Source organism: Petromyzon marinus, chromosome 32 (genome assembly GCF_048934315.1).
Source record: "Petromyzon marinus isolate PM22_M1 ecotype Great Lakes invasive population chromosome 32, UKy_Petmar_22M1.pri1.0, whole genome shotgun sequence".
In the NCBI taxonomy this organism is placed as follows: domain Eukaryota; kingdom Metazoa; phylum Chordata; class Hyperoartia; order Petromyzontiformes; family Petromyzontidae; genus Petromyzon; species Petromyzon marinus.
This window is the reverse complement of record NC_133698.1, coordinates 14,075,991-14,098,427: the sequence shown is the minus strand read 5'-3', so window position 1 is coordinate 14,098,427 and position 22,437 is coordinate 14,075,991. Positions and strand designations below refer to the sequence as shown.

Below are 22,437 nucleotides of genomic sequence, written 5' to 3'. Positions count from 1 at the left end.
AATTCCGAGCTCCGGATTCCGTGTTTCAGACCCCATGTTCCACACTTCTGGGACTCTCACTCCGTATGTTTCGCTTCCGTACAAGCTGCTGCAGGTTTCGTGATCCAGGCTCCACACTCCGGGCTCCGCGATCCGGGTTTTGTGCCGCTGGCGTAGCTAATGGTTCCGAGGATGCACGCAAGCGTCCTCGTCCAGCCGATCAAATATCGCACCCGGGGGGACGCGCGGAGCAGGCGGGGCGAGAGGCATACAATTAGCTGGGTCGAGAGCGGGGGGGGGGTGCTCGCTAATAGTACTTGTCCCAACAGAATGTTAAGGCTACACGGGGGATCTTTGTCTTTGTGTGATGGGCGGTAGTGTAGCGGTTCGCGTGCTGCGTTACGAACCCGGCGACCCGAGTTCCATTCCCGCTCACGGCCATCACAAATGAGGATTATCTGAACCGGTCCTGGGACTGCCCCATGTCGACTCAGCCTGAAATTAGTATCTGGTGCAATGTGTAAAACATCGTCACTAGAGACAAAGGCGGCCGGTTGTGGTGCGGGCCACCCACCCCACTTGTATCCCGTACCGGCCTATGGTCGGCTGCGAATGAAGTTCTCCATACACGTGGGTGCGTGTAAGTAGAACTTGCCCCAACAGTCTGCCAAGGCTCTACGGGGGATCTTTGCCTTTCATGGTGGAGAGGGGGGCGCGGTTAGTGAGGGGGGGGGGGGTTCGTAAGGTGATGGATGCATTTGTGCTGTGCGTTCGTGTGTAACGGCGATGTTGATTCGTGTTGGTTTGGGTTTGTGATAATGAGTTGGTGGGCGTGTGTGTGTCGGTGTGATGATGTGTGATGGTCTGCAATCGTCTGATGACACAAGGTGGGGTGGCCAGAACCACGCCCGGCCGCCTTTGTCTCTCCCCGGGTTTCGCGCATCTCGCACCTTCCCTTGAGAGAGCCCAGCCACGTGTCTTCCACGAGGTGTCTCCACGGCGCAAGCCAGTCAGCTGCTGGGCATTCTACGACGTGTGGAACTACCTTCTTCAATATTCTCACGCGAAAATCCCAGACAGAATGGAACGTCTCGTTGGCCCAGGGCATCAGGTGACATCGCCAACACGCAATCATGACAGATGCCCCGTGTAGCCTTCATAGAATTTTGGGGCAAGTGCTGTCAGCGAGCCCCTATGAAGTCCGACACGGCACACGAGGGTGTGGTTCCAGAATACAAGGATCCTTCTTCGTGCTGATGAAGGGCCATATTCCGAAACGTTGCTCAGATTGTTTTCAGCACATGAACAATGACCATTGTCCGAAACGTCGCCTGTACATGCATACAAACCAACAAAATAATTTCTGATTCAACCGCATTAATTGATCAATCTAAACAGTTTTCGTTGAAACCTTCTGCTGCCAGGCCACCAAGATTATACGGCTTACCAAAAATACATAAAGTAGATACACCTCTTCGTCCCATAGTCTCTACTATCAGCTCCCCCACCTACAAACTAGCTCGTTTTTTGTCTGAAATCCTGCGTCCTTTCACTGGAAAGACCACCTCTGCGGTACAAAATTCTACTCACCTGGTATCGACAATCAAGGGTATTTCCCTGTCCCCAGACGACCTGCTTGTCAGTTTTGATGTAGTTTCCTTATTCACCAAGGTTCCTGTACCTGACACCATTGCAATCATTGAAGACTTGGTTCATCAAGGACTAAACACTGAGGTACCCCCCCCTGGTGAGACACTGTTTAACCAATACATACTTCACTTGGAATGGAACTTTCTACAAACAAACTGAGGGCACCCCAATGGGCTCCCCCCTTTCTCCAGTTATAGCTAACATTTTCATGGAGAAATTTGAGACTGACGCCATCCAGACTGCCACTCTGCGCCCAACCTTATGGAAGAGGTACGTGGATGACACTTTTGTCATCTGGCCACATGGCCGGCCTGCTCTAGACCAATTCTTCGACCACATCAATTCCATACACCCAGCCATCAGATTTACCATGGAAGTCGAAATAGATGGCAAGATACCTTTTTTGGATGTCCTAATTAAAAAGAGACCTGATGGTTCAATGAGCCACTCTGTCTACAGGAAAGCTACCCATACGGATGCTTATCTGAAACCGGATTCCCACCACCATCCATCACAGAAGAATTCTCTCATCAAGACTCTGTATCATAGAGCCCAATGCATATCCGACCAGGAACACATAAGCAGTGAACTCAAGCACGTACACCAAGCTCTTAGGGCTAATGGTTACTCCGACTATACAATCCGCAAAGCTATCACTCAAACCATGAAGAAGAACCCTCTTGAGGAGCCTTTCAAAACCATCACTTTACCCTACATTGCTGGGATCACAAAAAAGATCTCCAAAATCTTGAATAAACACAAGATCCAGGTCCGTTTCAACACATTACATAAAATCCGTGATCTGGTTCCGTCTGTAAAAGATGTGATTCCGGACATACAATACCCTGGTGTCTACAAACTAAGTTTCCTCTGTGGTAGTAGTTACATTGGAGAAACCAAACGCCATGTCTCGGACCGCATTCGTGAACACAAAGCAGACCTTAAACACGGTAGGACCAACACCTCGGCCGTAGCAGATCATTGTTCTAATTCAGTAGGCTCACATGCCATTGACTTTTCCAAGACAGAGGTTCTTTGTAAGCCATCTGGCTTCCATGAGAGATTCGTTCATGAGGCTATCCACATATACAAGCACAGAGACAATTTCAACCGAGAAGATGGATTCTATCTTAGCAATCATTGGAAAGATTTGATAAACCATTTCAGTTCTTAATTGATTGTTCACGCTTACAGTGGCTTTCAGACAGCATACATTATAAAAAATTTCGTCTCCCCCCTCCTCTTTTCAGAATATAGATGGACTAGTCCTGGGCAAACTGCCAAATCGCTGCGCGTGGCGCTAACGTTTTTTATAAATAAATAAATGCGCCGTTTAAAAATACATTTATGCAAACCAACACACCTGAAGATGACCGTTTGAGTTATGGTCGAAACGTCGTGAGAATTTTTTATTGTTTTATATATATTTTATTATTTTGTTGTTTCTCTTCAACGTGACTTTACCGAAAAAACTAAGAATACGTTCTACTTAATTAAATAGACGTTTTAATAAATGCTTTCTCCAACAACATCAGAGTGCAGCGGTACATTAAATACGCACTACAATGACAATAGATTAAAGCGATTTGAAGCATGTTTTATTTTCAAAATGGAAATATGGTTTTGGGGGGGGGGGCAGAGCTTTGTGACGTCATATTTGAGGGGGGATCTGACTTTTTGTGACGCCGTGTCGTCCACAATCGCGTGACGTCATTTATGAACGGCCCCTAAGTGAGAACGCTGTGCTTGATGAGTCGCTGTGGTTGATGAGTCACTGTGGGTGATGAGTCGCTGTGGGTGATGAGTCGCTGTGGGTGATGAGTCGCTGTGGGTGATGAGTCGCTGTGGGTGATGAGTCACTGTAGTTGAGTCTCTGTGGGTGATGAGTCTCTGTGGGTGATGAGTCTCTGTGGGTGATGAGTCGCTGTGAGTGATGAGTCGCTGTGGGTGATGAGTCGTTGTGGGTGATGAGTCGCTGTGGGTGATGAGTCTCTGTGGGTGATGAGTCGCTGTGGGTGATGAGTCGCTGTGGGTGATGAGTCGCTGTGGGTGATGAGTCGCTGTGGGTGATGAGTCGCTGTGAGTGATGAGTCTCTGTGGGTGATGAGTCTCTGTGGGTGATGAGTCGCTGTGGGTGATGCGTCTCTGTGGGTGATGAGTCGCTGTGGGTGATGAGTCGCTGTGGGTGATGAGTCTCTGTGGGTGATGAGTCGCTGTGGGTGATGAGTCACTGTGAGTGATGAGTCGCTGTGAGTGATGAGTCTCTGTGGGTGATGAGTCGCTGTGGGTGATGAGTCGTTGTGTGTGATGAGTCGCTGTGAGTGATGAGTCTCTGTGGGTGATGAGTCGCTGTGATGAGTCTCTGTGGGTGATGAGTCTCTGTGGGTGATGAGTCGCTGTGAGTGATGAGTCTCTGTGGGTGATGAGTCTCTGTGGGTGATGAGTCTCTGTGGGTGATGAGTCGCTGTGGGTGATGAGTCGCTGTGGGTGATGAGTCGCTGTGAGTGATGAGTCGCTGTGAGTGATGAGTCTCTGTGGGTGATGAGTCGCTGTGGGTGATGAGTCGTTGTGTGTGATGAGTCGCTGTGGGTGATGAGTCGCTGTGGGTGATGAGTCTCTGTGGGTGATGAGTCGCTGTGGGTGATGAGTCACTGTGAGTGATGAGTCGCTGTGAGTGATGAGTCTCTGTGGGTGATGAGTCGCTGTGGGTGATGAGTCGTTGTGTGTGATGAGTCGCTGTGAGTGATGAGTCTCTGTGGGTGATGAGTCGCTGTGATGAGTCTCTGTGGGTGATGAGTCTCTGTGGGTGATGAGTCGCTGTGGGTGATGAGTCTCTGTGATGAGTCGCTGTGGGTGATGAGTCGCTGTGGGTGATGAGTCGCTGTGGGTGGTGAGTCGCTGTGGGTGATGAGTCGCTGTGGGTGATGAGTCGCTGTGGGTGATGAGTCGTTGTGGGTGATGAGTCTCTGTGGATGATGAGTCGCTGTGGGTGATGAGTCTCTGTGATGAGTCGCTGTGGGTGATGAGTCGCTGTGGGTGATGAGTCGCTGTGGGTGATGAGTCGCTGTGGGTGATGAGTCGTTGTGGGTGATGAGTCGCTGTGGGTGATGAGTCGCTGTGAGTGATGAGTCGCTGTGGCCGTGACGGCGACTGCCGCCTGCCCGGGCAGTGACAGCGCGAAGCCTCAACGCTGAGTTGCCCCCCCCCTGCCCCCCCCCACTTCCTCCCCGCCCCCCTGCCCCGCGTGTTCACCCCTCATCACCCCTCGCCTGCAAACTGCAAGGATGTTCCGACGCCTTCTCTTGCAAATGACAACCGCCGACTGTACCCATCGCCAACCAAGCCGGGCGGAAATGTTGGCTACGCTGCTGCTGCGACCAGACACGGACGCTCTCTGCTGGAGCCCTCTCGTCGTGATAGGAGTAGCAGAGGCTCCACCTTGGCATCAGGGAGCTGCTGCTGTTGATGCCAACTGTGTGGAGGACCGCACAGGTGGCGGCACAGAGCCCATGGAGGGTGAAGGAGCAGCATCAACCTCTCATCCTCGACTCGCGTCGGTGGTGAGTGGTATTAAAACCCGGTGCTGGCCCTCCTCTAGGTCGACTCAGGCTTGATAAGTATTAGAATAAGTATTAGCTTGTGGTGTCTAATTGTAGTGACTCTCAGGCAACTTGAACTGTCGAGGTTTATTTATTATTTAGGGCGTTTCACGCAGATGACTTGGGCCAGGGATGGCACGCAAGTAGCGACGGCGTGAAGATAGTCGACCCCCATCCCACAGCAGCCCCCAACCTCGCCAAACACTTCCATTAGTTCCCGGCGTGGCCCTCACCACGGCCACGCCCCCTTTCTCGAACCCTCGAGCCCGTTGCCGGACTTACCACGTGGTTCCCCTTCCGTGATTACCCCTCGTGACCACTGCGCCACGTGCTGCACCCGCACCAGTCTGCACCCCTGCACTGCCTCTGCGTAATGAATGTGGCGCCTATTCTGTGTTGGCGAGCCGGCTAACGAGAGGTCGTTGTTGGTTATATCGGCGCGGTCGCTGAGCACTGGGCCCTAGAGGCTAGAAACGGCAGGCGGGCAGCAACAAACAGCACGTTTGGCAATGTGGAAAACCCCGCCGATGTTGAGAAGTGAAACTGGAGCGAACACAACAACAGAGACATCGATTTTCGGAAACCAAAATGTACCCCTCCCACCACCAAATCTCAACACTCCCCCCCCGCCCCCCAGCGAGTGCAGTCAGCATTAAAGTATTAGAGTTGAATGAATGCGACTCGCTCCGCAGTTCGTCGAGGTGGAGTCGAGCTGATGGCAGCGATGATGGCTGTGGTGATGACGGTTATGATGACTCTCGGGAGCCATTTCTTTGTGCAGCTGCTCCTGCTCCTGGTGAATACTGCTTCAGGTACGGGCCCCGCGATCCCCTATGCCCCAACCCCTCCAAACTAGACCTCCCCCTCCTACGTGCACCCATCACCCCTCTCCCATCACCCCCTGCCATCACCCCTCTCCCATCACCCCCTGCCATCACGCCTCTCCCATCACCCCTCTCCTCTCTCTCATCACCCCCTGCCATCACCCCTCTCCCATCACCCCCTGCCATCACGCCTCTCCCATCACCCCCTGCCATCACCCCCTGCCGTCACGCCTCTCCTCTCTCCCATCACCCCTCTGCCATCACCTCCTGCCATCACGCCTCTCCTCTCTCCCATCATGCCCTGCCATCACCCCTCTGCCACCGGGACGTCACTCTGAGTGTGGATGAGCGTGGTTGAGCTTGGGGCAGAGGAGGGAAACTTTCCAATCAGCACACGCGGCTCACCGTGCCGCGTGTGCTGCAGCGGCCTCTCTCTCTCTCTCCGACTCAGAGCGCTTTCGTTCACCCCCTTTTCGCACGAGACGGTGAACGCGCCGACGTTGAGCCAACGTTGCGCATGAGGTTGGAACCGTAGAGCCGTCGGCTCAGCGGCGACGTTGAGCCGACGGCTCAGCGGCGACGTTGAGCCGACGGCCAGTTCCCTCCGTTTGGCCGCTGTTCCGTTGTTAGCCTCGACCATGGGCCACCAGCATGTCCCTCCCAAACCCACTTCGGGTTTTTCTTAGCAGTGTGCGTGATGCCCCTCGACTTGCGTGTTCGCTAAGCCGAGTGGCTCCTCCTCCCGCCCCTCTACTCATAGGGGGCCATATGCACTGATCGAAAACGTCCCTCTGCTGTTTACAATCAGACAATCAGGGTTCCTAAAGTGCTCCACCATGCTCTTGATCGCCTCTATATTGTATTTTGATCCCGGTCCGCCTTCAATCATACATCTAGAGGTGTACAATAATAGATCTAGAGGTGTACAATCATAGATCTATAGGTGTACAATCATAGATCTAGAGGTGTACAATCATAGATCTATAGGTGTACAATCATAGATCTAGAGGTGTACAATCATAGATCTATAGGTGTACAATCAGATCTAGAGGTGTACAATCAAAGATCTAGAGGTGTACAATCATAGATCTATAGGTGTACAATCATAGATCCGTAGGTGTACAATCATAGCTCTAGAGGTGTACAATCATATCTATAGGTGTACAATCATAGATCTAGAGGTGTACAATCATAGATCTATAGGTGTACAATGATAGATCTAGAGGTGTACAATCATAGATCTAGAGGTGTACAATAATATATCTATAGGTGTACAATCATAGATCTAGAGGTGTACAATCATAGACCTTGAGGTGTACAATCATAGATCTAGAGGTGTACAATCATAGATCTAGAGGTGTACAATCATAGATCTAGAGGTGTACAATCATAGATCTAGAGGTGTACAATCATAGATCTAGAGGTGTACAATTATAGACCTAGAGGTGTACTATCATAGATCCAGAGGTGTACAATCATAGATCTAGAGGTGTACAATCATAGATCTAGAGGTGTACAATCATAGATCTAGAGGTGTACAATGATAGATCTAGAGGTGTACAATCATAGATCTAGAGGTGTACAATCATAGATCTAGAGGTGTACAATCATAGATCTAGAGGTGTACAATCATAGATCTAGAGGTGTGCAATCATAGATCTAGAGGTGTACATGCCATGGTGTTGATGCCATTCGCGGTAGCTCAGAAGGGGTCGTCTGTCACCCGGCAGCCGACAGTCGCAGCTAAGGTTGGCCCAACTCCACAAGTTTCAACTCCATCTAGCTCAACTCAACTCCATCCAGTTCCACTAAACTCCACCCAGCTCCACTCAACTCCACCTAGCTCTACCCAGTTCCACTCAAGTCCACCTAGCTCCACTCAACTCCACTCAACTCCACCCAGCTCCACTCAACTCCACCTAGCTCTACCCAGTTCCACTCAAGTCCACCTAGCTCCACTCAACTCCATCAATCTCCACTCAACTCCACCCACCTCTACCCAGTTCCACTCAACTCCATCCAGCTCCACTCAACTCCACTCAACTCCACCCAGCTCCACTCAACTCCACCTAGCTCTACCCAGTTCCACTCAGCTCCACTCAACTCCATCAATCTCCACTCAACTCCACCCACCTCTACCCAGTTCCACTCAACTCCATCCAGCTCCACTCAACTCCACCCACCTCTACCCAGTTCCACTCAACTCCATCCAGCTCCACTCAACTCCACCCAACTCCACCCAGCTCCACTCAACTCCACCAGCTCCACCCAGCTCCACTCAACTCCACCCAGCTCCACTCAACTCCACCTAGCTCCACTCAACTCCATCCAGCTCCACTCAGTTCCACCCAACTCCACCCAGCTCCACTCAACTCCACCAGCTCCCCCCAGCTCCACTCAACTCCACCCAGCTCCACTCCACTCCACCCAGCTCCACTCAACTCCACCAGCCCCACCCAGTTCCACTCAACTCCACCCAGCTCCACTCAACTCCACCAGCGCCACCCAGCTCCACTCAACTCCACCCAGCTCCACTCAATTCCACCTAGCTCCACTCAACTCCACCCAGCTCCACTCAACTCCATCCAGCTCAACCCAGCTCCACTCAACTCCACCAGCTCCACCCAGCTCCACTCAACTCTACCCAGCTCCACTCAACTCCATCCAGCTCCACCGAGTTCCACTCAACTCAACCCAGTTCGTTCCACTTAGCTCCACTCAACTCCACCCAGCGACACCCAATTCCACTCAGCTCCACCCAGCCCATCATATGTCACCTGTTCCCTTCTCCCCCTACCAGCCCAGCAGCAGCACCTGTGGGTGCGCCCGGGCGACAAGGCGACCCTGCCGTGCGGTGGGGGCCTCGGCGAGGGCTCCCCGTTCCTCACCCAGTGGAGACGCCAGAGTGCGGACGGGAGCTGGAGCGTGGTGAGTCCACGTGCGTGAGGGCGTGGCGCCGCGGTGGCTATGAGATGTTAACTCCCTCGCCTGGTATGCAAGAGGTCGTGGGTTCGATCCCAACCCTGACGCCTGCTGCTGTATATTTGGAGTTTGTCTCTCCCTGTGGTCGCGTGAATTTTTCTCCGGGTCCTCCGGTTTTTCCCTCCACGTGTATAATCAACATCACCACGCGATGAGAGTCGTTGCTCCTGCTGTAAATGTTCACGTGATAAGCAACTTCGTTGAGCTGTCACTTGTGGCCAGGTCGACTCTTAAAAAGTGCTGCGTAGCTCAGTGGGCGTTGCCTGGTAAAATATTTTTTTATTTTATTAATTCTAGTGATCATTGTGTGTGTATGCACATGGTGGGTGTACATGGTGAGTGTACATGGTGAGTTAGTGTGTGTACATGGTGAGTTAGTGTGTGTGTGTGTACATGGTGAGTTAGTGTGTGTACATGGTGGGTGTACATGGTGAGTGTACATGGTGAGTTAGTGTGTGTACATGGTGAGTTAGTGTGTGTGTGTGCATGGTGAGTTAGTGTGTGTGTGTACATGGTGAGTTAGTGTGTGTGTGTGTGTACATGGTGAGTTAGTGTGTGTGGGTTTTCATGGTGAGTTAGTGTGTGTGTGTGTACACGGTGAGTTAGTGTGTGTGTACGCGGTGAGTTAGTGTGTGTGTACATGGTGAGTTAGTGTGTGTGTGTGTACATGGTGAGTTAGTGTGTGTGTGTACATGGTGAGTTAGTGTGTGTGTGTGTACATGGTGAGTTAGTGTGTGTGTACATAGTGAGTTAGTGTGTGTGTGTACATGGTGAGTTAGTGTGTACATGGTGAGTTAGTGTGTTTGTGTACATGGTGAGTTAGTGTGTGTGTACACGGTGAGTTAGTGTGTGTGTACACGGTGAGTTAGTGTGTGTGTGTGTGTACATGGTGAGTTAGTGTGTGTACATGGTGAGTTAGTGTGTGTGTGTACATGGTGAGTTAGTGTGTACATGGTGAGTTAGTGTGTACATGGTGAGTTAGTGTGTGTGGGTTTTCATGGTGAGTTAGTGTGTGTGTGTACACGGTGAGTTAGTGTGTGTGTACGCGGTGAGTTAGTGTGTGTGTACACGGTGAGTTAGTGTGTGTGTGTGTACATGGTGAGTTAGTGTGTGTGTGTACATGGTGAGTTAGTGTGTGTGTGTAATGGTGAGTTAGTGAGTGTGTGTACATGGTGAGTTAGTGTGTGTGTGTAATGGTGAGTTAGTGTGTGTGTGTACATGGTAAGTTAGTCTGTGTGTGTACATGGTGAGTTAGTGTGTGTGTGTAATGGTGAGTTAGTGTGTGTGTACATGGTGAGTTAGTGTGTGTGTACACGGTGAGTTAGTGTGTGTGTACACGGTGAGTTAGTGTGTGTGTGTACATGGTGAGTTAGTGTGTGTACATGGTGAGTTAGTGTGTGTGTGTACATGGTGAGTTAGTGTGTACATGGTGAGTTAGTGTGTACATGGTGAGTTAGTGTGTGTGGGTTTTCATGGTGAGTTAGTGTGTGTGTACACGGTGAGTTAGTGTGTGTGTACGCGGTGAGTTAGTGTGTGTGTGTGTACATGGTGAGTTAGTGTGTGTGTGTACATGGTGAGTTAGTGTGTGTGTGTAATGGTGAGTTAGTGAGTGTGTGTACATGGTGAGTTAGTGTGTGTGTGTAATGGTGAGTTAGTGTGTGTGTGTACATGGTAAGTTAGTGTGTGTGTGTACATGGTGAGTTAGTGTGTGTGTGTGTGTAATGGTGAGTTAGTGTGTGTGTACATGGTGAGTTAGTGTGTGTGTACATGGTGAGTTAGTGTGTGTGTGTAATGGTGAGTTTGTGTGTGTGTGTACATGGTGAGTTAGTGTGTGTGTACATGGTGAGTTAGTGTGTGTGTGTACATGGTGAGTTAGTGTGTGTGTGTAATGGTGAGTTAGTGTGTACATGGTGAGTTAGTGTGTGTGTGTACATGGTGAGTTAGTGTGTGTAATGGTGAGTTAGTGTGTGTGTGTGTGTGTACATGGTGATTTAGTGTGTGTGTGTAATGGTGAGTTAGTGTGTGTGTGTAATGGTGAGTTAGTGTGTGTGTACATGGTGAGTTAGTGTGTACATGGTGAGTTAGTGTGTGTGTGTGTACATGGTGAGTTAGTGTGTGTGTGTACATGGTGAGTTAGTGTGTACATGGTGAGTTAGTGTGTGTGTACATGGTGAGTTAGTGTGTACATGGTAAGTTAGTGTGTGTGTGTAATGGTGAGTTAGTGTGTGTGTGTGTACATGGTGAGTTAGTGTGTGTAATGGTGAGTTAGTGTGTGTGTGTGTATATATGGTGAGTTAGTGTGTGTGTGTAATAGTAAGTTTGTGTGTGTGTACATGGTGAGTTAGTGTGTGTGTGAACATGGTGAGTTAGTGTGTACATGGTGAGTTAGTGTGTGTGTGTACATGGTGAGTTAGTGTGTGTGTAATGGTGAGTTAGTGTGTACATGGTGAGTTAGTGTGTGTGTGTACATGGTGATTTAGTGTGTGTGTAATTGTGAGTTTGTGTGTGTGTACATGGTGAGTTAGTGTGTGTGTGTAATGTTGAGTTAGTGTGTGTGTGTGTAATGTTGAGTTAGTGTGTGTGTGTAATGGTAAGTTAGTGTGTGTGTGTACATGGTGAGTTAGTGTGTGTGTAATGGTGAGTTAGTGTGTGTGTATATGGTGAGTTAGTGTGTGTGTGTAATTGTGAGTTTTTGTGTGTGTACATGGTGAGTTAGTGTGTGTGTACATGGTGAGTTAGTGTGTACATGGTGAGTTAGTGTGTACATGGTGAGTTAGTGTGTGTGTACATGGTGAGTTAGTGTGTGTGTACATGGTGAGTTAGTGTGCGTGTACATGGTGAGTTAGTGTGTGTGTGTAATGGTGAGTTAGTGTGTGTGTACATGGTGAGTTAGTGTCTGTGTACACGGTGAGTTAGTGTGGGTGTGTGTAATGGTGAGTTAGTGTGTGTGTGTACATGGTGAGTTAGTGTGTGTGTGTGTACATGGTGGGTTAGTGTGTGTGTGTGTAATGGTCAGTTAGTGTGTGTGTGTAATGGTGAGTTTGTGTGTGTGTACATGGTGAGTTAGTGTGTACATGGTGAGTTAGTGTGTGTCTAATGGTGAGTTAGTGTGTTTGTAATGGTGAGTTTGTGTGTGTGTACATGGTGAGTTAGTGTGTACATGGTGAGTTAGTGTGTGTCTAATGGTGAGTTAGTGTGTGTGTAATGGTAAGTTTGTGTGTGTGTACATGGTGAGTTAGTGTGTGTGTGTAATGGTGAGTTAGTGTGTGTGTACGTGGTGAGTTAGTGTGTACATGGTGAGTTAGTGTGTGTGTGTACATGGTGAGTTAGTGTGTACATGGTGAGTTAGTGTGTGTGTACATGGTGAGTTAGTGTGTACATGGTGAGTTAGTGTGTGTGTACATGATGAGTTAGTGTGTGTGTAATGGTGAGCTAGTGTGTGTGTACATGGTGAGTTAGTGTGTGTGTACATGGTGAGTTAGTGTGTGTGAAATGGTGAGTTAGTGTGTGTGTACATGGTGAGTTAGTGTGTGTGTACATGGTGAGTTAGTGTGTGTGTGTAATGGTGAGTTAGTGTGTGTGTGTAATGGTGAGTTGGTGTGTGTGTACATGGTGAGTTAGTGTGTACATGGTGAGTTAGTGTGTGTCTAATGGTGAGTTAGTGTGTGTGTAATGGTAAGTTTGTGTGTGTGTACATGGTGAGTTAGTGTGTGTGTGTGTAATGGTGAGTTAGTGTGTGTGTGTACGTGGTGAGTTAGTGTGTACATGGTGAGTTAGTGTGTGTGTACATGGTGAGTTAGTGTGTACATGGTGAGTTAGTGTGTGTGTACATGGTGAGTTAGTGTGTGTGTAATGGTGAGCTAGTGTGTGTGTACATGGTGAGTTAGTGTGTGTGTACATGGTGAGTTAGTGTGTGTGAAATGGTGAGTTAGTGTGTGTGTACATGGTGAGTTAGTGTGTGTGTACATGGTGAGTTAGTGTGTGTGTGTAATGGTGAGTTAGTGTGTGTGTGTGTAATGGTGAGTTAGTGTGTACATGGTGAGTTAGTGTGTGTGTGTAATGGTGAGTTAGTGTGTGTGTGTGTGTAATGGTGCGTTGGTGTGTGTGTACATGGTGAGTTAGTGTGTACATGGTGAGTTAGTGTGTGTACATGGTGAGTGTACATGGTGAGTTAGTGTGTACATGGTGAGTTAGTGTGTGTGTAATGGTGAGTTAGTGTGTGTGTAATGGTGAGTTTGTGTGTGCATGTATATGGTGAGTTAGTGTGTGTGTACATGGTGAGTTAGTGTGTGTGTGTACATGGTGAGTTAGTGTGTACATGGTGAGTTAGTGTGTACATGGTGAGTTAGTGTGTGTGGGTTTTCATGGTGAGTTAGTGTGTGTGTGTACACGGTGAGTTAGTGTGTGTGTACGCGGTGAGTTAGTGTGTGTGTGTGTACATGGTGAGTTAGTGTGTGTGTGTACATGGTGAGTTAGTGTGTGTGTGTAATGGTGAGTTAGTGAGTGTGTGTACATGGTGAGTTAGTGTGTGTGTGTGTGTAATGGTGAGTTAGTGTGTGTGTACATGGTGAGTTAGTGTGTGTGTACATGGTGAGTTAGTGTGTGTGTGTAATGGTGAGTTTGTGTGTGTGTGTACATGGTGAGTTAGTGTGTGTGTGTACATGGTGAGTTAGTGTGTGTGTACATGGTGAGTTAGTGTGTGTGTGTGTGCATGGTGAGTTAGTGTGTGTGTACATGGTGAGTTAGTGTGTGTGTAATGGTGAGTTAGTGTGTGTGTAATGGTGAGTTAGTGTGTGTGTAATGGTGAGTTAGTGTGTGTGTAATGGTGAGTTAGTGTGTGTGTGTGTGTAATGGTGAGTTAGTGTGTGTGTAATGGTGAGTTAATGTGTGTGTGTGTACATAGTAAGTTAGTGTGTGTGTGTACATGGTGAGTTAGTGTGTGTGTAATGGTGAGTTAGTGTGTGTGTGTACATAGTGAGTTAGTGTGTGTGTGTGTGTAATGGTGAGTTAGTGTGTGTGTAATGGTGAGTTAATGTGTGTGTGTGTGTACATAGTGAGTTAGTGTGTGTGTGTACATGGTGAGTTAGTGTGTGTGTAATGGTGAGTTAGTGTGTGTGTGTACATAGTGAGTTAGTGTGTGTGTGTACATGGTGAGTTAGTGTGTGTAATGGTGAGTTAGTGTGTGTGTAATGGTGAGTTAGTGTGTGTGTGAGTGTACATGGTGAGTGTACATGGTGAGTTAGTGTGTGTGTAATGGTGAGTTAGTGTGTGTGTGCATGGTGAGTGTACATGGTGAGTGTGGATGGTGAGTGTACATGGTGAGTGTACATGGTGAGTGTACATGGTGAGTGTGGATGGTGAGTGTACATGGTGAGTGTGGATGGTGAGGCCACACGGGCGACCTTTCTCTTCGTGTGCTGAGATCGCGGCTCGCAGCTCTGGGGACTCGACCCCTCCCCCCAGCTGGTTCTCGTGGGGTGAAGGCGGCTCCATGGAGCTGCTCGCCGTGGAGGCGGCGAGAGACTCGGGGAGCTACTTGTGCTTCGTCTTGTCCCGCGCAGACTCCATCCCTGGGGAGGCGGCGCTCAGCCTCTCCGTGTTTGGTGACCATCGAGAGGAGCGGCAGCAGCATCGTCATCCTGCACTTCATCATTACAGCCATCGTTTTCATCTATCACAATCCTCATCACGATCATCATGACCATCATTATCATTCACTTCAAGACCGTAGCTATGGAGTTAACATTGGGGGGGACCAAATCTTCCAGGGGGTCTGGGGGTCCCCCCCCCCCAGAAAAAAATCTAAATTTGAAAACGAATTTCTTGCCTAAAATATTTAAAAATTCACCAACATATGGGATGGACTTTTTAATTTTATTTTTTACAATAATGTCTAATAGTGTATTGTATTACATTGCTCTGTTTTTCTTTTTTACTTTTTTCTTGTTTCATTGTGTGTAATGGCAGAGATTAGGGATTACAAAAGTTCAACCATCACCACAATCGTATAAACAGAAATCTATGCATTGTCATATCAAGTCCAGATATTGTGGCCAAGGTTTAGCAAATTGTTGTTTTTATTTACATAGCATAGCAATTATTATTTTAAAATATTATTGATAGCAATATTTTGAGCATATTTGAATATTGGGGGGGGATGTGTCCCCCCCCCCCCAATTCGCATTTATGATCACCATTTAATTATCATCATACACTTTAACATTCTCATCATCACCATCTACTTCATCACCATCATGATCATTATCATATCAATAATCTCAATCCATTCCATCACCACTGCCATTATTTATCACCATTGTCAACATCATCATCAATATCATCACCACCATACGCTTGATCAATCATTCTCAATATCAACATCGCCCCCCCCCCCCCCCCCCACAGAGTACCCCACCTCCCCCTCGTGTGCCGCGCTCAAGCCGGAAGACGGCGAGGAAGTCGCGGCTGTGATGGAGGTCACCCTGGAGTGCAGAGGCTCCACCGGGACTCCCCCCGTCTCCTACTCATGGCAGCGCACAGATGGGGGGGAGCAGCCGTACATTTGTAAACCAGGTGAGTGAGGGAGGGGGGATTACGAGGTTCAGAGCCCCCCCCCTCCCCCCCCACCATCAAATCATTATAGTGCAGGTTCGAGGCCAGGTATGGGGCTCCGTGGATCATCCTGTATGGGAGTTCCACAGGTTGCTTGTCTTGAACCAGTGCTGCTGATTTCAGATGCACTCGCGGAAGGCCGTGTGGCTGATGAGGTCGCAGCCTCACGGAGGTCGAAGGTGTTGGGCACTGACCGAACTCGGGAGCTCATTGTCCACTTGGGTCGCTGCACATTTCATTAATCTAAAGACAATTTGACAGTGGACCCGGCTAGGGCCATCCATGGGGGAGGGGGGGGGGTTGGGGGGATGGGCGGCCCGGGGCAAATCACCCCGTGTGAGCCCCCTGGCGAATTCAAACTAAACCGGAGGTATTGCATCTGACACCGTGATGTCGAAGTTGTGGGGCACTCCCAAGCACGGGGCCTGGGGCGGTCGCCCCGATTCGCCCGTACCCTAGGGACGGCTTTGGTTGTACCGTGAGTAGGATGATTCAATGGGGGTTCACCGCGTGTGATCCATGTGCATGTGTGTCCGTGTCTAGGATCGAGCGTTTGCGAGCGGTCCGTCTCACCTGCGGATCGTAACTCCACCTACATGTGCACGGCGCGGAACCCGGTGGGAGCCGAGTTCTGCCACGTGATGGTGCATGCCGCGTCCCGGCCAGAGAAACACATCGGTTCGACTCCAGTTATGGGCGCTGGCGCGGGTTTCTGTGAATGAGCACTCGTGGGCAGCGGTGGCGCCGCGGTGGCTATGAGATGTTAACTACCTCGCCTGGTATACAGGAGGTCGTGGGTTCGATGCTATTTAACTCAGCGGGCCTCACCTGGTAAAATAAAAAATAGTTTAGTTTATAGTACATCGCACTGTGAACGTTACGTGTGGTGTGTGTACCTAGTGGTGTGTGTGTGTGTGTACCTCGTGGTGTGTGTGTGTGTACCTCGTGGTGTGTGTGTGTACCTAGTGGTGTGTGTGTGTACCTAGTGGTGTGTGTGTACCGAGTGGTGTGTGTACCTAGTGGTGTGTGTGTGTACCTAGTGGTGTGTGTGTGTGTACCTAGTGGTGTGTGTGTGTACCTAGTGGTGTGTGTACCTAGTGGTGTGTGTGTGTGTACCTAGTGGTGTGTGTGTGTGTACCTAGTGGTGTGTGTACCTAGTGGTGTGTGTTTGTACCTAGTGGTGTGTGTGTGTACCTAGTGGTGTGTGTGTACCTAGTGGTGTGTGTGTACCTAGTGGTGTGTTTGTACCTAGTGGTGTGTGTGTGTACCTAGTGGTGTGTGTGTACCTAGTGGTGTGTGTGTGTACCTAGTGGTGTGTGTACCTAGTGGTGTGTGTGTCCGGCAAAACAACCCCCTACCTCCTCACGGTGCCGGACGGGCAACTCTGGCGTGGACAGTGCTGTGGGGGGAGGGACAATTCCGATTGGCTCCCCCCCTCATGGCGTGTGTGACCACCACAGGGGCTAAACGGGGGCTCTGGACGGGTGCGAGGGGCTGGTAACCCCTCCACCTTCAAAAATTTACCACTAAACCACGACAGAAATATGTAACTAATAAGCTTGTGCCGGAGGCCCCGGGGGGACAGGCGTCTATGACGTCTCCTGGCCAAACCCCAATTGGCGGAGCCAGGAGATTGAATTTCTACCCACGGGGCTCCTCCAGAAACAGCGAAAAGCCACTTCGTGTGGCCACGTGGAATGTTCGAATGCTCACTGCAGAGGAGAGGCTGCCACTCCTCTGTCGGGAGCTGGACCGGTACCGCCTGAATCTCTGTGGCATTCAGGAGGTCCGGTGGACCGGTTCTGCCTCCTGCCACCATGAGGGGTGGACAGTCCTCTACTCGGGGCAGCAGACTGCCAAACAACAGGGTGTGGCTCTTCTTTTGAACAAAAGAATGAAGGGGGCGTGGGAGCATGGCGGTGAGGTGTGGGAAGCTGTAAGCCCCAGGCTACTTTGGGCTCGCCTTCCCATCAACCGGAGGCGAGGAGTGGTGGTCGTGGTTACTTATGCCCCCACCGAAGACGAACATCCGTGGAGGGATGCAGGCAAAGCCGATGAGCCAGATGCCTTCGATGACCTCCTGTCACAGGTGCTGGCTAAAGTGGCCCCTCGGGATAGAGTCATCTTGTTGGGTGACTTCAATGCCCGAGTTGGTCATGATGCTGGCACCTGGTCTGGAGTGATTGGAGGACATGGGCCAGATCAGCTTAATAACAACGGTAGGAGGCTGCTAGATTTTTGTGCAGCCCATGGGCTTGTAATTACCAACACGCTGTTCCGGTGTCGGCGCATCCACACAACATCATGGATGCATGCCGGGTCCAAGCAAGAACATCTGCTGGACTACATAGTGACAAACCAGCGGATGCGAGCCCATGTCCTTGACACCAGGACCTACCGTGGAGCTGATCTGCCCTCTGACCATCGACTAGTCATCTGTAAGATGCGCCTGCCATTCTTCCACTCCGGTGGTGGGTGTGCACCCAGGACCCCATTCCAACCTAAAGTGGCCTGGTCTCAGTTATCTGATGAAAGTTGCAAGCGAGAATTTCATCATCGCTTGCGGCTTGGGTTGGCATCGTCCCCCACTCTTCCTGATGTCGAGGGTAAATGGGCGAGGTTTAGGACTGTGACTCATGCAGCTGCAATGGCTGCTTTGGGTACGCGGTCCAGACCTGCCCAGAGACCCTGGCTGACAGAGGAGGTGTTCAGGATGGTTGAGAAAAAGCGACAGGCCCACTGTCATTGGCTACAGAATCCCACGTCAGAGAATGAGGAGGCTTAACACAGCCTTCGCTCGGAGGTTCGGAGAGCCGTGAGGCGCTGCAAGGATGGGTGGTGGTCGCGGGTTGCTGAGGAGATGGAGTCTGCCTCAGTGGCCCGCGATCACAAATCTCTATTTAACTCCATCAAAAAAGTAACCTGCAGTGCCACACCTATTACCATCATTAGGGGAAAAAACGGTGATCCAATCTCCGACCCCCAGGAACAGGTTTGCAGATTTGCTGAGCATTTCTGTGAGGTCCTGGGGGAGTGAAAATCGCCAGGAAAATATCGTGGCACAAAGTGAGGATGACCCTGTTGAGTCTGCGGTGCCTCAAATATTGGAAGAAGTCACCCCCTGTGAGTGGCTGGCTGAAGTGCCATCTGTTGAGGAAGTACTGAAGGCGATCCGGAGTCTGAGACCAGGAATGGCAGCAGGCAGAGATGATCTCCCAAGCGAAATGCTGAGGGAGGGTGGCGTTTATGCACAGACTGCCCTATATGACATCATAACAACAGTCTGGACCACTGGACGGGTTCCGCAGGATTGGAAGGATGCCCTGGTGGTCGCCCTCTTTAAGAAGGGGGACCGCACAGACTGTAACAACTACAGGGGCATCTCACTCCTCAGTGTGCCGGGAAGGTCCTGGCAAGGATTATTCAACATCGCCTTGCCAGGCACGCTGAGGAGAGGCTTGCGGAGCCCCAATGCGGTCTCAGGAAAGGGCGGTCCTACACAGATGCCATATTTTCTGTCCGTTTGCTACAGCAGAGGTATAGGGAATTCCAGCAAGACCTACATCTCTGCTTTATTGACCTGGTCAAGGCCTAGGATACCATCAGTAGGCCTGGGCTCTGGGTTGTTCTTCGTGCTTTTGGAGTACCTGACCCTCTGCTCACGATCATTAAGGACCTTCATGATGGTGAGTGGGCCCGGGTAAAACTACGTGGCCGGGAGTCAGAGCCATTCCCTGTACACCTTGGGGTGCGACAGGGATGTCCTCTGGCTCCCACATTGTTTAATATCTATTTTGACCACGTAGTTCGTGAAGCCTTCAATAGCTGTACCGGGGGAATCTTCATATGATACAGATATAATGGGAGGCTGATCGATGCACGGGTGCGGTCAAGGGATGGCTCCCTATTGCTCAACCACGTTATGTATGCCGATGATTTGGTAATAGCTGCTCATTCAGAGGAGGAATTGGAGACGCTGCTGCTGAGACTGGAGCGTGCTACTAAGAGATGGGGCCTTACCATCAGCCCCACCAAAACTAAGCACCTGCCTGGGTATTATATACCATCGGACACTCCACCCCCACAACTCCCAATCGGTGATGGGGCAGTTGTGGAGAAAGTAGAGAGTTTCCCATACCTGGGCAGTGTGCGTATGACTGGCTCCAGTTTAACAGCAGAGGTCTCACTCCGAATCAGTCGAGCGGCAATATCTTTTCATCGGTTGCGTAACGCTGTGTGGAAGCTACCTGGTCTGTCACTCCGCACTAAGCTTCAGGTCTTCTCGGCCACGGTCATTCCCTCCTTTCTCTACGCTTGCGAAACGTGGACCGCCCGAATGGAACATCTTCGCTGGTTAGAAACATTTAGGCTGGCCTGCCTACGATCCATCCTGGGTTTAACCAGGCTGGATTGTGTGAGGAGCTCACAAATCCTTGAAATATGTGGGCAAGGTCCCATCGGTGAGCTCCTCCGGCAGGCAAGGCTGCGTTGGCTGGGTCATGTAGCCCGCATGCCCAGCCACCGCATGCCGAAACAGCTTTTGTTCGGCCGGATCGAGGGGGCTAAACGGGCGCGGCACGGGCTAGAGAAGAGATGGAGTGATGTGGTACAGGAGGACGTGGAGCTGAGTGGACTTGCCGATGACTGGTACCAGCGGTGTCAAGATCGGCCTCTGTGGAGGAGGCTCGTGAAGGACGCTACTGGGTAGTTGGTGGCAGTGCCCCTCAAACAACAACGGAGGGGCGGAGGAGCGACGCTCACAACAACGAGCGGAGCACCGGGTGGCTAAAGTACAGCAGGTTGGCAAAGTAGGGGCACGGGTGGTGCATCAGCCAGTCATCTCAGTCAGTCGACCCGTGGCACCTGGGTCTGCCCCGTGACCTCCTGCCAGCGGGTGTTCGACACTTCACGTGGCCTCAAGGTGCACATGGCCTGGCACAAGCGTCGTGGTGACGTCACCGCCACTTAGTGGTGAATGGCGGTTGTTGTTGTTGTGTGTGTGTGTACCTAGTGGTGTGTTTGTGTGTACCTAGTGGTGTGTGTGTATGTGTACCTAGTGGTGTGTGTAGCGGTAGTGTAGTGGTTAGCGCGCTGCGCTATGAACCTGGCGACTTGGGTTCGATTCCCGCTCACGGCCAACACCAGTGACGATTATTTGAACCGGTCGTGGGCCTCCCCTAGGTCGACTCAGCGTCAAATGAGTACCTGGTGCGATGTGTAAGCATCGCCACTGGGGAGACAAAGGCGGTCGGGCGTGGTGCTGGCCACCTACCCCCTCGTGTACCGTCCCGGCCTTCGTAGGTGCTACTCGCTAAGCACTTGCCCCAAAAAGTATGTCGAGACTGTATGGGGGATCTTTGTTTGTGTGTGATCGCAGAGAGGAGCACGTTCACCATTGTGGTGATAATCCTGGCATTCCTCTTGATGTTGGCGATCGTCCTCGCGGTGACACTGTGGTGGCGCGGAGGCCAGGCCGGGAAATGCTGAGCCCAGCACTCCACCACGCGGCCCTCCTCGCAGACAGACAGACAGGCAGGCAGACACACAGACAGACAGGCAGACACAGACAGACAGGCAGGCAGACACACCGACAGACAGACGCTCGACCATTGGCCCGGCAAGAAAAAAAATATCCCAATGAAAAGTTCGGGCAATCGTTTGTGACACGGTGGTGAGACCACGTGTCCCGCTGTGTATTTGGAGTTTGCGTGTCTCTCTCTCTCCCCGTGGTCGCGTGGATTGTTCTCTGGGTCCTTCGGGTTTCCCCTCCACATTTAGGCACGTGCGTTTAGAGTGTTTGACTGCGAGGGACTTCCACGTGACCATAAACCGCTTCGTTGAGCTCTCATTTGTGACAGCCTGGTGGCTTCTGAGAAAGAGCTACAGAGCTCAGTGGGTCTTACCTGGTGAAATAAAACTCTTAAAGAAATGTTCGTGACTTACGCTTGGTTAAACCAAAACACAGCCATAAACATCCCGGTGATTTACAGAACTCGCACCGCGTCTCACACACTCGCAGGGCGACGACGCGCGGGTTCGTCCTGTTTGTTTTATAGATTAAAGTGCTGTTTGCTTGAACTGTGATTGCTCTCTCACACGAGGGTGTCAATGTCGCTACACTTGACATCCATCGCGACGTCCAGGCTCACGTCACCTGTCATCTAGCAGCACTCCACAGGAACGGCTCTCCACTAGGAAAACACGTGTCTCTCTCGTGTCTCTCATGTCTATGGGGTAGTGTAGGGGGGAAGAGTGGAGGGCGGGAAAGTGGAGGGTGGGGGGAGTGGAAGAGGGGGGAGAGTGCGGGGGGGAGGAGTGCGGGGGGGGGGGAGTGTTGGGGGGAGAGTGCGGGGGGGGGGGGTGGGAGTGCGGGGGGGGGAGTGCGGGGGGGGAGAGTGCGGGGGGGGGAGTGGAGGGGGGGGGAAGAGTGGAGGGGTGGGGAGAGTGGAGGGGGGGGGAAGAGTGGAGGGGGGGGAAGAGTGGAGGGGGGAGAGTGGAGGGGGGGAGAGTGCGGGGGGAGAAGTGGAGGGGGGAAGAGTGGAGGGAGGGGGGGGGAAGAGTGGAGGGGGGGGTCTCACGCAGGTAACGAGGCGTGCGGCCTGGTGCCACTGAGCCCCCCAGAGGGGCCCAAGTACCGAGCGAGGGTGTGAAGTGTGAAGGGGTTAAAGGAGGCGACCTGCGCTTGACTTTTTTCACTCCAACGCTGTCCTCCGGACAGGTTGGTCCCTTCACCTGATGAAGGCCACTTGTGTTGTGGTCGAAACGTCGTGATTTTTGTTATTTTATTTTTT

The 22,437-nt window shown here is 51.0% G+C and overlaps 1 protein-coding gene across 3 annotated transcripts; it reads left to right on the top strand.

Annotated features, from left to right (window-relative positions):
• The first annotated feature begins 4,901 nt into the window (after positions 1 to 4,901).
• Positions 4,902 to 21,724, top strand: LOC116948223 (uncharacterized). 3 transcript variants are annotated; one of them, XM_076071340.1, is made up of 7 exons: positions 4,902 to 5,189; positions 5,921 to 6,040; positions 8,853 to 8,980; positions 14,596 to 14,637; positions 15,440 to 15,607; positions 16,190 to 16,324; positions 21,024 to 21,724. In XM_076071340.1, the coding sequence occupies exons 1-7, from the start codon at positions 5,095 to 5,097 to the stop codon at positions 21,131 to 21,133; spliced, it is 798 nt and encodes a 265-aa protein (XP_075927455.1). In that variant the 5' UTR covers positions 4,902 to 5,094; the 3' UTR covers positions 21,134 to 21,724. The 3 variants fall into 3 exon arrangements, with proteins under 3 accessions (XP_075927455.1, XP_075927454.1, XP_032820606.2); XM_076071339.1 differs by lacking the exon at positions 4,902 to 5,189 and having other exon boundaries at positions 5,301 to 6,040; XM_032964715.2 differs by lacking the exon at positions 4,902 to 5,189 and having other exon boundaries at positions 5,302 to 6,040; positions 14,457 to 14,637.
• The last annotated feature ends 713 nt before the right edge of the window (positions 21,725 to 22,437 follow it).

Coding starts and splice junctions, on each gene's coding strand:
- LOC116948223 (XM_032964715.2), top strand. CDS start 5,899: ATGAATGCGACTCGCTCCGCAGTTCGTCGAGGTGGAGTCGAGCTGATG. Junction 8,981..14,456: donor CGGACGGGAGCTGGAGCGTG/GTGAGTCCACGT, acceptor TCGTGTGCTGAG/ATCGCGGCTCGCAGCTCTGG. Junction 16,325..21,023: donor CCGGCCAGAGAAACACATCG/GTTCGACTCCAG, acceptor GTGTGATCGCAG/AGAGGAGCACGTTCACCATT.